The sequence below is a fragment of the Pituophis catenifer genome, unplaced genomic scaffold (assembly GCF_029215685.1).
Source record: "Pituophis catenifer annectens isolate HBS135680 unplaced genomic scaffold, rPitCat1.0.hap2 SCAF_2, whole genome shotgun sequence".
Lineage (NCBI taxonomy): Eukaryota > Metazoa > Chordata > Lepidosauria > Squamata > Colubridae > Pituophis > Pituophis catenifer.
The window spans coordinates 104,891,020-104,904,115 of NW_027256882.1; the positions used below are offsets into that span (position 1 = coordinate 104,891,020).

At 37.0% G+C, this 13,096-nt stretch overlaps 1 protein-coding gene across 2 annotated transcripts in view; it reads right to left on the reverse strand.

Annotated features, from left to right (window-relative positions):
* Positions 1-13,096, reverse strand: part of P4HA2 (prolyl 4-hydroxylase subunit alpha 2) — a 59,233-nt gene that overhangs the window by 25,270 nt on the left and 20,867 nt on the right. For both annotated transcript variants that reach the window (XM_070933923.1, XM_070933924.1), the window contains exons 4-7: positions 8,381-8,477; positions 6,886-7,037; positions 2,448-2,585; positions 333-572 (exon numbers count right to left, since the gene is read on the reverse strand). In XM_070933923.1, coding sequence (XP_070790024.1) covers positions 333-572; positions 2,448-2,585; positions 6,886-7,037; positions 8,381-8,477 — 627 coding nt within the window. The remainder of the gene's footprint in view (positions 1-332; positions 573-2,447; positions 2,586-6,885; positions 7,038-8,380; positions 8,478-13,096) is intronic.

The window sequence follows — 13,096 nt, forward strand, 5'->3', positions numbered from 1 at the left end:
GGCAAAAAAAGTACTTTGCAGGAAATGGGGACATATCTGCTGGATTTGTTGGTGCCTCCTTAAAGAAGCATGGAGCCATGTGCTCTCAAGAAAACAAATGTTTGATTTAAAGATCAATAAGGGGGCATAGACTCAGTGATACAATCTTCTCCCACCCTCTGGGCATCTCCTTACTTCAAGCATTTATCTTCCAGGACCACATAGTTGGTTTATGGGACTAGGAAAAGGTAAGGCTTCTTTTAGGAGATGCCAACAAAGGCACCCACATTCCCTTTAAAGCATCTTTTCTTTTCTGCTATGGATTGGCGTAAATTCTTATTGCTGTTTCTTACCTAGGATGACCAACCGTCTTGTAAGCTCTATTGCTCTGTGTAAATCCCCGAGCTGAAAAACAGCATAGCTGAGGTAATCCAAGATGTCAGCTTTACTGATGGTTGTCTGTTCACCATTATCATGCTGTTTTAGGGCTTGCTGCATCCACAGCACGGTGTGATAATAATCCCCATCGTTGTAAGCTGTTTTCCCCATACCAAAACAGTCATCCACTGTCAAGGTAGATCTGTACTTTGTGCCTGAAATGAGTAAAGCACACATTAAGTACATCTGGCAAACCTGCCTAAGCTTTTTGTCTGATAGAGTTCTACACAATGAAGGCGTGTGAAAAAAAAATTGATTCGATTTTATTATTCCCTTTGTTTTTAGATGAATGCTGTTCTTGTGGACATGGTTAAAAAAAGTTCCAGAGATACACAGAAAAAGGATAAATTTTTCTAATTCCCTCCTGCCTATTCACAAATCTTCCAAACCAGATACAAATAATCAGTCCACCTGCTGCTTTGAAAATTACATTCCTGGGTACCACCCCCGTCAAGAATTGGGTTGTTGATGTTCCTTCATCTTCTTGCTTTCCTGTCTTTAATCTAGAATCCTACCAGGGTATCAGGAGATTCAGGATCAGATGACAGACTTAATTCAGTACATGACCTTTGAGTTCATTCCCTCTTCTCTCACCAGGAATTTTTAAATTGCTAAGGGAAAAATACAACCAAACCCAAACCTACATTGAGAGTGGGAATAGCCCTGTTTTTCCCTCAGTGTGGAAAGATGCCAATTTTTTCTTAAAATTTAAAAATAGCTTGAGAACAAAAAGCAGAAAACCTCAGTCCTAATTGCTCATTGGTATTGGTATGAATAGTGGAATTGGAAGCTGAAGGGAATTGAGAGATTAAGTCCCACTCTCTTTTCCTGAGCCTCAAGGAAAGCCATATCTATATTTTTTGGTTAAATGGAAGGAGAGCTGGAATCAAAGAACAAGTATTCTAAAGTATTTCTTTCCAAGTCTACTATCTCCCTTGTCACACCTCCCCAATATCCTTTAAAATCCAGGATGGGGTGGGGAGTTGCCTTTTCAAAATGTAAAACTGTCAACTGTCTCAGACACTTTCACTCAAACTTGCTGTCTTCCCCGTCCAGTGGAAAAGTTTTCTGTGGTTAAAAGGAACACAGAATTAAGCAGATGCATAGCATAGCTGGGCTTCTGTGGAGCCTCAATTTAGACACAAAAACCATTGAGAACAGTCTAGTTGTATTCTATTACCCAACATCCCTGCTCAATTGTGTATTTGATTTACCCCAACAGAGTCATCCAGATTCTGGGACAATAGAATATATTGAAGTATACCTTTAACTCCAGATGTTCATCATGCCTAGTTGCCAAATGAACTGATCCATGTGAAAAACTGGAACGAATCCCAGGTTAACGTGAGTCAAGAGCCAAATACTGGGTTTTATTAATGGTTTATTCTACTGAAGTTTGTTATTCAAATGTTTTTAATGGAGGCCAATTTCCGAGGATTTTATTAGTAAATGTGACTGAATTAACCAAATATTACACAAAAATATTTATAGTCACAAGAAGCCTGTTAAGTTACTTAGCTTGTTATTAAAAAATATTTGTGAGGCCCAAAGATCACATAAGTAATCTGTGAAACTAAGAAAACTAAATAATTTGATAATTTTTGTTTTGCCTGAAATATATAGTGACCTTAAACTACTTTATAGACCAGCACACTGATCTCAAGCAGAATCATTCTGACAGTGCTTTGCATTAGCATAGAATTCAACCAAAAGAATGGAAACTGACTGTGTTTGTTTGTTTAAAATATAACTCAATCTAGACAACAGCACTACATTTCAAAGCTATTTCTACACCCTTACAATAATGCTCGGCATGCTTCTCTGAAATCTAGTGAACCATTGCTAACCATAATTTTGGAAATAACAAAACGAAAACTGGCACAGAGCCACATAGACACAGGATAAGGCACAGCATACAAATGTATGGTTTCGTAACTTATTCACTGGTTTTTTTTATATATATTCAGCAGGGAACCCAATTCAAAGAACAATATGCTTCATAGAAACATCATGTAGATTTCAATCATCACCTGGAAATTCTCCTTTTGATATTGTTTCAGAATCCAGTTTGTATGTGTCCTGCAAACGCATTAATGCCTTGGCAGCTCCAGTCTCATCTTCTTCATCTGGGAAAAACTGACGCTGAACCGTCAGATTTGTAATAAAGCCTTTATTTGAACAAGACAGAAAGGGTTAACCCGGGTGTCTCAGAAGACTATAATCAATAGCAGACTGATTTTCAATGAAAAACATCTCTCCTGTTCCAGAAAATATGATATATTGGATCCAAGAGTTGAAATTGAAACAGAAATAAACTATGTTCTCATCAGACTCTCTCAAATTGCAAAGAATATATTGCTATTTACTATTTGGCATGAAGATAAAATCTCATAAACGAAAGGCAAAAAAAAAAAATTGGATGAAATGGATCTGATCCAAGCTAGCAAATGAAATGTAAGCAGTGAGAAAATAAGGGCTCTCACTCTTATTGGTATGGTGAGTCCCTTTTATAGGGACTGAATCTAAAGAAGAAGCAACATTGATTGGTCATCATATTTTGGTCATCGTGTCTACACTGAAGTAATTTAATTGTCAAAAAACCAGACTGATGAGTTGCACTGAACTTCATATTTGGACATTCCCTCTCACCACTACCCTCCAATTTCATAAGTGTTCCTGCAATGCTCCAATCCATTCCTTCTCTTTCTGCTTTGAAGAAACCACCTTCCCTTTATATCTGAGCAGCCTATAGTTAGCTTCTTAAAAACAATTGGAAATCTACTTCAAATCATCATTTCTAATTCTGGTTTCAATATACGCTGTAATTTGAGTAACCCGTTGTCTGCCCTTTGGGATACAGAAAAGAAAGACTGGAGAAGGGAGAAAAAGGCATGAAATTGAGGCTTAGTTCTGGTGGCCAACTCACAGCTTTATTGCTATACCTCAACAAGGGCAATGATGCAATGAATTTACCATGGGTTCTTCAATGTATAAATTCTAATGAAGCGATCTGATAGTTTGAGAAAATTATTGAATCCATCTTAAATATGTATTTAACCAGGCATTTCTACAAAGATTGTTTGAACTGCAAATGACACTTTAAAAAAAAAATCCCAAAAGATGTGCAAAAAATTAAACCCTGGCCATTCTGCCTATAACAAACCAAAGTGCACTCAAATGTATTCTATTTAGTAGATCGTACCATATTTATTAATATGTACAGCATTCATGACACTATAAAAGAACAATTTAGCTATGTTGCATATGGTTATCAGAACAAGAGTCTTCAAAAGCCAGTAAGCACAATTTAACAAAAACACCAGATATAGCTAATTGAAGTCAGAACACTTAAATAACAAAGTGGAGAATGGGTCTCACCAATGAGGAATTCCTGACATTCTTCATGTGCAAGGTAATTATGCAGATCTACCAATAAAATAATAGAACTACAGGGGATGCTACAAAGAGTATTTTAACAGAGTAACTAAATGTTCTTGGGATTTAAAATGATTTGATTAAAAAAGGCCATATTGCATGGTTTTTAGCTGTTTTAGCTGAAATTCAGAAATAAATGACCAGGAAGAAATCTATGGTACACTCCCCCCCCCTCTTTTTTTTATAAATAAACAGTTCTAAGTTTTGTCCTTTCCAACATCCTGATAATTGTGATCCAACAAACGATGTATTCATACATATAGCTTTTAATCACTAAAAGAACCTCTAATCTAACCCACCCTACATCCAACAGTGAGAGTGATGTGGTTCCACTTCCAGTACTCACTCACATATGGCCAACATATTATAAGTAATGCAGACACAAAGTATAAACAGAAATGTGATTGTGTTCCCTGAACCCTTTTATAGTATGTATACCCATCCTTTGCCAGTGAAGAGGAGGTCCTCTTTTTCTGTCCTCGCAAAGCTTCAAGAGATAAGGTCTCGTGATGTACTGTTAAAACATGAGCTGCACGCCTTGGCTGAAACACCATACTTCACATCCTCTATGCTTTTAGCATAAAGCATAAGCACAGTGTTGCCCTAAACCATATGTGGTTGATTTCTGAGAAAACAACGTTTCCTCTTTAATACTAGTAGAGCATTCAGAAACAACCTTTTCCTGTCAAAAATAGTTTTGCAAAAAAGGAGGAGAAATAGTTGTAAAGGCTAACATCTAGACTTACATCTAGAAAACATTTTCAAAGAAAGCTAATGAAATAAATATAATTGCCTGTAAGGCTACATTTTAAAACAAGATTACAAATCATGATTCCACAGAGATAAAAAATTCTTTAATTCTTGTTCAGATAGCCAAATTTAAGCATATGATTTAATGTGGTCAATAACTAAAAACTTCAAAGGCTATTGGTTCTAAAAAAGGAAAAGTGATTTATGCAGTTTATCACATCTGAATAGCAGCCTCCATACTGCAATACCAGATGTGGAAGGAAAAAGAAATTTCATCTTAGTAAAAATCCTATGTTTGACATCACAACAGTAGAGAGGAAGAAACATTTATAGTTTTACTTGCTTATTGACAGAAATCTTATTTAATCTAACATATTTATGAATTTTTCTGATTTTCTAGACAAGTGATTCCCATTTCCTTAGTTCTGGCTAGTTTGCAAATTATGAGTTCTAAGGATAACTCAAAGTGGATACCACTTCCAAATAAAGCAATATATTTTTGCCACCTAATGACATATTTAGGGAGAAAATAGGTCTTTCTTTACTGTCGTCCATTTATTTCTAAAATATGTCTGGAGTACATTGCTCTCATCCAAACTTTAAGAAGCCAAAGACAATTCAGTTTTCAAGAGAAAGCTTTTATTTTTCAAGTAGCACAAGAAATTCAGAAATAGGAAATGAGGTCTCCGGCTCTTAGACCCTGCCTGAGAACTGGCATGATGCAGTGGTTAAACTACTGGATTAAGTGAGCGGAGACAAGTTCAAGTCTTCCCAAGGACAGAAGTCCTCTCTGTGACCTTGTGACAGCCCCCCTCTCTTAGCCTAAGGCTCTGTGATAAGCTGGCTGGACCCCCCTCCTATTGCCTTGTGCACTGAAAAGGTTTCCTGGAAGTATAGTGGAAAACAAGCAGATAGAGCAACTGAATGCTAAGGATGAATGATAAGAACAACACCACCCTTAGAACCTGCAAGGTGAAATAGCAAACCTGGATGCAGGAAATCCTTACTGCCATTCCCTATTCTTCCATTACGAAGTTTCCTTGCAAATCTTATTGGGGTGAAAAGAGATTCTGGTCTGCAGACAGATTTGAAGATGTGGAGCGGGTTGATGCATATACATAAAATCTTTTTGTTCACATATTACATTGCAGTGAGCATACCACTGCCTGTTAATTAATTGTGCCTCCAGAGTACATCCCCAAGTCCTTTTCGGCTCCCATAGTACATGCAGGAAACCACAGTGCTGCTTATCTCTTTATCTTAAATACCCAACCTTCAAAAGTCAAGGGAAAAAAAAAAAAGAACACTCTCCCCACCGCTTTCTCTGATGACATCATTATATCCCTGTCATGGTCTTTAGTAGGCCAAGGAAAAAGAAGTGCAGCTCCAATCACAAAAATACGACTCACTCCTTTAATAAAGCTGAGACGTAACTCGCTGTTCTCTAATCCACATTTCTCAGTCGCACCAACCACTCAGCGCTGACTAAAACATTTCCGATAGGTTAATTATAGGTTGTATGCAAATATAAATTTTAGAGTTGAGATGAGTCAAGATTCTTTCCTGTAGAAAAGCAGCTCCAGGAATGAACCAACTTAACCCTTTTCTTTGCTTCAAATAACAATGATTCAAAAGCACACTGAAATAATTGTAACCTAATTTGAAGAAACGATTCTGATGGGAGGAATCATATTGGAGCAAAGGGGAAAAGTTAGGCAGGGAACTTTTTTCCTCTTTCCTTTTCTATAGAAAGAAAAAAAAGCAGCATGGAGACTTGAATACTACCTGTTTTTGAAAGGAGGAGTTAAATGTGCTAAAGTCATAGGAGATACGACATAGCAGAAGAAGAAGCACCAGTCCATTTAACCAATATCTTTGTGCAGTCACAACTACTGAGAACAGGTCACACTGTTTCTTTCACATTTTCTAATGTTTAGGCACAAATTCCTTCTGTGATTTATACCATCAGTGTGGTATACACAGCCTACAGTTATATCCTATCAATGGGATTTTGCAAACACTTTCCTGAAGATATTTGGCACTTTACTGCACAATTCAGGGAAGTGCAAAAACCAAGAGATAATTGCATCCCATATTCGCACATTAGTTCAGGGAGTGCGTGAATTAGCTAGATGATTATGATTATGGACAAAGAGAGAACGACCTCGCTGATTAAAAAATTACAGATAGAGTAATATTACTGACGAAGGAAACTGGTTGATAAAATCTCCCGAACAATCCATATGGATTATATTACATTTGTGATTCTCCAAAGACTCTCACCTTTGGTCATGTCCTCGAGAACCAGATTCTCCAGCTCCAGCCATTCTTTGTTGAGGCGCTTTACTAATTTATAAGCATTGACAGGATGAGCAAGATAACCTTCTGGATCAGAGGAGGATTTGACTGTTAAGGATTCCATTGTCTCAGCCCAGCTGGGAAATAAAAGCATATACATATATTGACTATCATTTCAGCTTATTAGCCCTGAATAGATAAGAATATGACAACCTCTCCTCTTTTATTTTATTCTCAACCTCTCCTCTTAGAATCATCTATGTCCTTTAATCTTGGGTTGTGGAAATGAAGTAAATATTGCCATTATTTCCTACCATTTTGAATTCTATTACTTATACAATACCTTTAAATTGCAAAGATTTATATGACCAATTCTTTTTAAAAATGTTTTATTATTTCTTTGTTTCAGGCTGATATTTAAATCATTAAGATGGGTAAAGGAACAATTAATAAAGTTGTATACTAAAGCATCATCTATATCAAGGAAAATTATAAATTTACCAGAAAATTATTAAGATACCAAGGTAAATCCAAGCAAGCATTTTAAAGATAAGAAATGTCTCAGCAGGTGGCAGCATCTAACCTATCCTGGCTGTTCTCAGAAGCTAAGCAGGATTGGCCTTGGTTAGTATTTGAAGGGGAAACTGAAATGGGCAACAAAGCTCTGTATCATGGCCAATAGAACTACATGAACACAGTTAGCAAGAAGTGAGTTCAGTTTTAAAATGTCTTTCCAGCTACGTAATAATAACAGAAATAGAGCCCCATCACAACCAAACCCGGATTAGGCAATTAAAAACAAGTGTGCAGGAAGAAATAAAACGTTTATACATGAAAGGATTCAGAAACTTAATTCTGAGAATGCACATAAATTCCAGACTCAGCCTAAGCTCAGACTCAAACTCTTCCCAGGTTCTCTTTATATGCTCACCTACTAAAAGACAGTCTCTGTCTCTGACTGTACATTCATGTTACCCTACTGTAAACATGAAATTACCAAGGTTTGGGGTTACATGATACAAAAGAATTTAATCCAATGACTATCCTAAGAGCTACTTTTCACATTGGGTTGCATTCAAATTTGTCAGTCCACTGACATTTTTTTTTTTGGGGTGGGGGGAGGTGGTAAATTCTTGCTTTTGTAATATAGAATATTATATTATATTATGCTAAGGTATGGTCAACTTTTGGTGATTGCGGCTACATTCTACATAGAATGTAGAATGAGGGTAATTTCTACTGAAACATTATATCACTTACAGCAAATACCTTACTGAATTTAATGGGATTTACTTTTAGGTAAAATTGCAAATATTTTCAGCCTTCTCTCTCTGCTCAAATGTAAAAAAATAACAGTGTAACAATGTCCAACTGCTAAGAAAAGTAAAATATATTAAAATAAATATACCTACCTACCTACCTACCTACTTACCTACCTACACACATACTTATATAGTACATACATAGTCTCTTCCGTTACCTTTTTATTTTAGAAAGTTTGGTTTCTTCCTCTTGAATATATGCTTTTAATGACTGTACCAGATCTTTTTCCGCATGAATCAAGTCTGTCATCTGGCCTTAAAAGGAAGAAAGTCAAACATTGTTACTTCAAATGGATGATATCAGAGCATTATGAATAAGACAGAGACACAAAAGCTAAAGGACGTGGCCAGGCTGAATACTGAATTCAGCTTGCATCACAGAAATTACCAGAAGAGAAACCTGAGGAGATATGGATTCAGGTTGAATTAACTGATCCAGAACTGAGCTAGTCCAGATCACGAGCCTAGCAATACACAACAAATTTAAGAAAAGGAGAGCAGAGTAAGACTATCCATTTAGTTGAAAGAAAGAGGTGTAAGGAAATATTCAACTGAGACAAGAGCTATAGAAGCGAAACTACAGCTTGACTGATCCTTGTGGCAATGAACCTCTCCACCACTACCATCTTGCCTGCAATTCTGTTTGTATGCTTATCCTTGGTTCATCCAACTGAACTTTGCTCTTCAAACTGAACAGTCCAGGATAATTTCTGAATGGGTGTTTTGTCTTTCTCTGAACTATTTGAAAATAAAGCTTCATTCTCTAAACAGAAAGTCTACCATTTGAATCATGGTGATGTTATAAAAGTTAAGGGTTGCACTTGAGGTTGCATCAGGAACTAGCAATATGTGTAACTGGCAGCACAAAACACAAATAGATGCAGCAAGTTAAGATATATAGGCTGATCCAGTTTAATGTATAGAAACTATCATAAAGTCCACAGAAGAATTAATTTAAACCTAGAAAATTAAATCTGTCAATATTATTACTGGAGCTGCTTTTCTATAATTTCAGTATACAGGAATATAATATTAGTTTCAGTTCTTTACTAGGATCCTCTGTGACAATATTTCTGAAAAAAATAGGGCAAATTAATAGGCTTATTCTCTGGACTTGACAGTATACAAAATGATGGATACTGACTTTCCAGAAACATCATATTCATTGGATAGTTCAAGAAAACATATTTACTTTATTGCCCTTAACATGATCCCATACAGTGAAAAGAAATATTATCTTTTGTCTCCTTTCATATCCAGTATGTATTTCCAAATATTTGGAAGAAATCAATTTTTCATGAGCTCAACTCAGATGAATTCTTTTTTAAATGAAAATATCACCATAGTTAAGCTACTAATAATGCATGGACTTCCAAATAACTGACTGCTAATGAAATTGCTCCCATTTTATTTTTAAAAGTATGTGCATATTCAACTGTTAATTACATCTCAGTATTGAGAACTGAATTCAAGAAATAATTACAAGGTCATCTTGCCACCCTCCTTGCCTGGATTCTCTTTCACACACACCATTTTTTGTCAACCTGTCATTCTTCAGATAGATAGGAATGCAACTCAAACAAATCTAAGAGGTCTGGCACTACCTTGGCGGAGCCATGATGTATTGTCTAAAGTATAATTATTGAAATATTTCATTCCTGTAAATCTTCTGTTTAGATTCTTTTCTTTTGTAAAGACTTTTGCCCATTGGCCTGTTTTAAAACAATGATACTTTCTCACTCTATTTAAAACTTTGCTTCCTTTTACTTAAACAAGATCAGCTTCAGTTCCAGCTTTCTAATTTTTGCTGGAAAAAAATAGTTGATATTTGCTGGTTTGCCAAACCTTGTTCAGAAAGCAGCCAAGTTCTCTGTGTTATGGCAAAAAGTCTTATGTAACCAATACTTCTTAGTTTTATATCACTTATTTATGAAACGAAAATAATTGGCAGTATATAAAAATAATACACAGGATTTATGGGAAAAAAAACATCTTCTGATGTATTGTCCCTAGTAGATGTTAACTCGTGATAAAAGTTTATTCAGACTTTGTATGTAACGTTCTATTGGAGTCTTCAGATTTAATTGCCAGATTAAAATTATTGTTGAAATTTCAAAAAATGTTCTTTTGGGAAGAGATTTGGAAAAACAATTCTTTACTTTTTAATGGTTCAATCATATTTACTTCTTTTTCACTAGAAATAATTTTCTTCTAGGCCAAAATAGTTTTTAAAGCCATTTATTAAAATCATAACCATTTTTAAGCAGTTTACTCATTGGATATAGAGAAAATATAATTGAATCAGATAAGGTATTTAAATTATATTGTAATAGAAAACTGAACTGTACTTATCTGGTATTAATCAGTTTCAATACAGATCGGGAAGTATATGCATAGATTATTATTATGTTGGTCATGTAGTCAGCCAGATATTTAGACTGGATATGGCATTTTTATCCAACCTACTGTATCAAGTTCTTCCCAAGGCCCTGGGATAGATAGATGCTGTTGTTTGAGGGTGTTAAAAGTATCGTTGCAGGATGTAAGCTGTTCCAGAAAAGCTGCCTTTTGCAATTGATTGAAGATGATTCTGTTAATGCCAATGGTGTTCAAGTGGTGCTCCAGATGTCTTGATATTGCATCCAAGATGCCTATTACTAGCTTTGTTTTCTTTTGCCACAGTTATTCTACTTCTTCTTGCCGGCATCTCTGTGGCAAACACAAGTAACAGTGGATGGATTGCATCAAGGAAGACATGAAACGCATGGGTGTCACCCCTGAAGATGCCCTGGATGCCAAATGGAGACAGCTTTGCCAACAAGCGGACCCTGCCATAGTGCGGGAATAACACTAGAAAGAAGGTGGTGATTCTACTTCTTGCAGCAGTTATTATTATTACTAGTATGGATTGGACAAATGTGCCAGTCTCACCATCTACAGGGGGGGAAATGAAAACTGAAAGAATCAAGATGTCCTACAGAAATAACATTAAGAGTCTAGATAAATAAGAATATACAAATATCTGGGCATTCTTCAAGTGGATTGAGGAAAAATTCAGAAAAAATATAAAATAGCAGGACTTGCAGATCAAAGTTGAACACTTATAGAAAAAAAAAACCTGATGTTATACCAGTGTGATGTCTCCTGTGGACGATGGCTCCTCCACATCTTCCTGAGGCCTTGAGGGAGAATGAGATCATTCCTGGCATGTCTGGTATTGCTGACCCTGAACTGCCGGTAGAACATGCCTCGGCTGGGGAGAACTTGCAGGCCAATGAGGAAGAGGGGGAGGAGCTACCGGCCTTGGTAGATGCTAGGGTATGCAGGGCAGAGAGGTGGAGATCTGCCAGATTGATGGGGAAAAGCCCCGCCTCTCTTAATGAGCTGCACTGGGAGAGGCTTTTTAGCAAGGCAGGCAGAGGGAGGCGTTGTTGGAAGCAATGTGTGTGGGTCGTGGCCAGATGGTTGTTTGTTTCCGGGACTCTGCAGCTCATGGATTTAGTTCAGTTGAGGAGAACGTTTATGTTCATGTTTGGAGCAACTGGTTATCTGTCTGGTGGACTAACTGGCCATTGCCTGGAAGGTTAGTCTGGAGTTTGTTTGTGGCTGGCTTCGTTAAAACAACCCCCTGAACTCCTAGCTTGGACTATTCTGTGACTTCTTGCAAACCCTCAAACTCGGACCACCTGACTTGTTGACAAACCACAGTGGAGGCCCCTAACCTTGGAGGGGATTTTGGCTGTTTGTTTTTGGAACCTACCCAGGCAAAACCTTTATTTTCAAGACTGTTTCTGATTTGGCTGCATGTTTGTTTTGCTTTTGGTTATCTACTTGGGTCGTGAGCCAATTACTGTGCTAAGCTTGCAGCTGGGGGTTAGCTGAAAACCTGAAATGGAACTGTTGGGTGAACAGACTGAATAAAGCTCTCTACACCAACCCTGACATGTGAGTGAGTGGGGGCAGCACAACCAATCATGTTTGGAGCCTTTGGAGCAATATTAAAAGCAGGGGTCTCCAACACCCCAGGGCCATGCAAGCATGTGAAACTTCATTAGCATGTGAAACTTCATTTGCACATATGTGGAATTAAGATTATATGCACGAAACCATCCCCTCCTTCCCCGCCACTGCCGGTTGTGGACCCAGAAAGGTGGGGAATGCTGATCTAAAGGACTTTCTGGATATCTGGAAATACTGAATTTATCAGACCTGAATACCCTAAACACAAAAAACCATCCTGTTTGGAACTGCCTATATTGTTAGATTCTACCCTAATAATTCTGAGGGCCTTGATTTATTGAAGTTTTCACCAGTAACAGATTGTGAATCTAACTCACATAATTGCTATTCTAAAATGTATTTAACCAAGGTTAGTATATAATGTAGAATGTTTAATTAAAAAAGATCACATGGTCAGACTGAGAGCCTGAGGGAAACTGCCATGGAAATGTATAAACTCACGTGAAGGAAATGCCTTCCAGTTTAAGTTCTTATTAAAGACAGTCATGCATAAGAATGGGTTATTTCCCCCTTAAATATGTTCTGAGGATTATTAAGCCCATAAAATTATACTGATGTGGCCAAATTCTATGGAAGGATATCTGTCATCCTTTCCATTTTGTACAAAGAACTCTCGTCTTTCATCAAGCGCTACATGCTGAGTTGCAGTTCTTGGAAAGGAATACTGTAAAACAGATGCCAATAGTTAGATTTCAGACAGAATCCAATTTAGGGATGCAGATGTCCATTGGATAGTGATATGCTCTATTCCTCCTCCCTCCTGCAATGCTCCTGCTCCTACCAATGTTCTTCGCAAAATTCTTCAACACTCCAAAGCAGGTTGATGTTGACTGCAAAGAACTACGGAGGAAAAC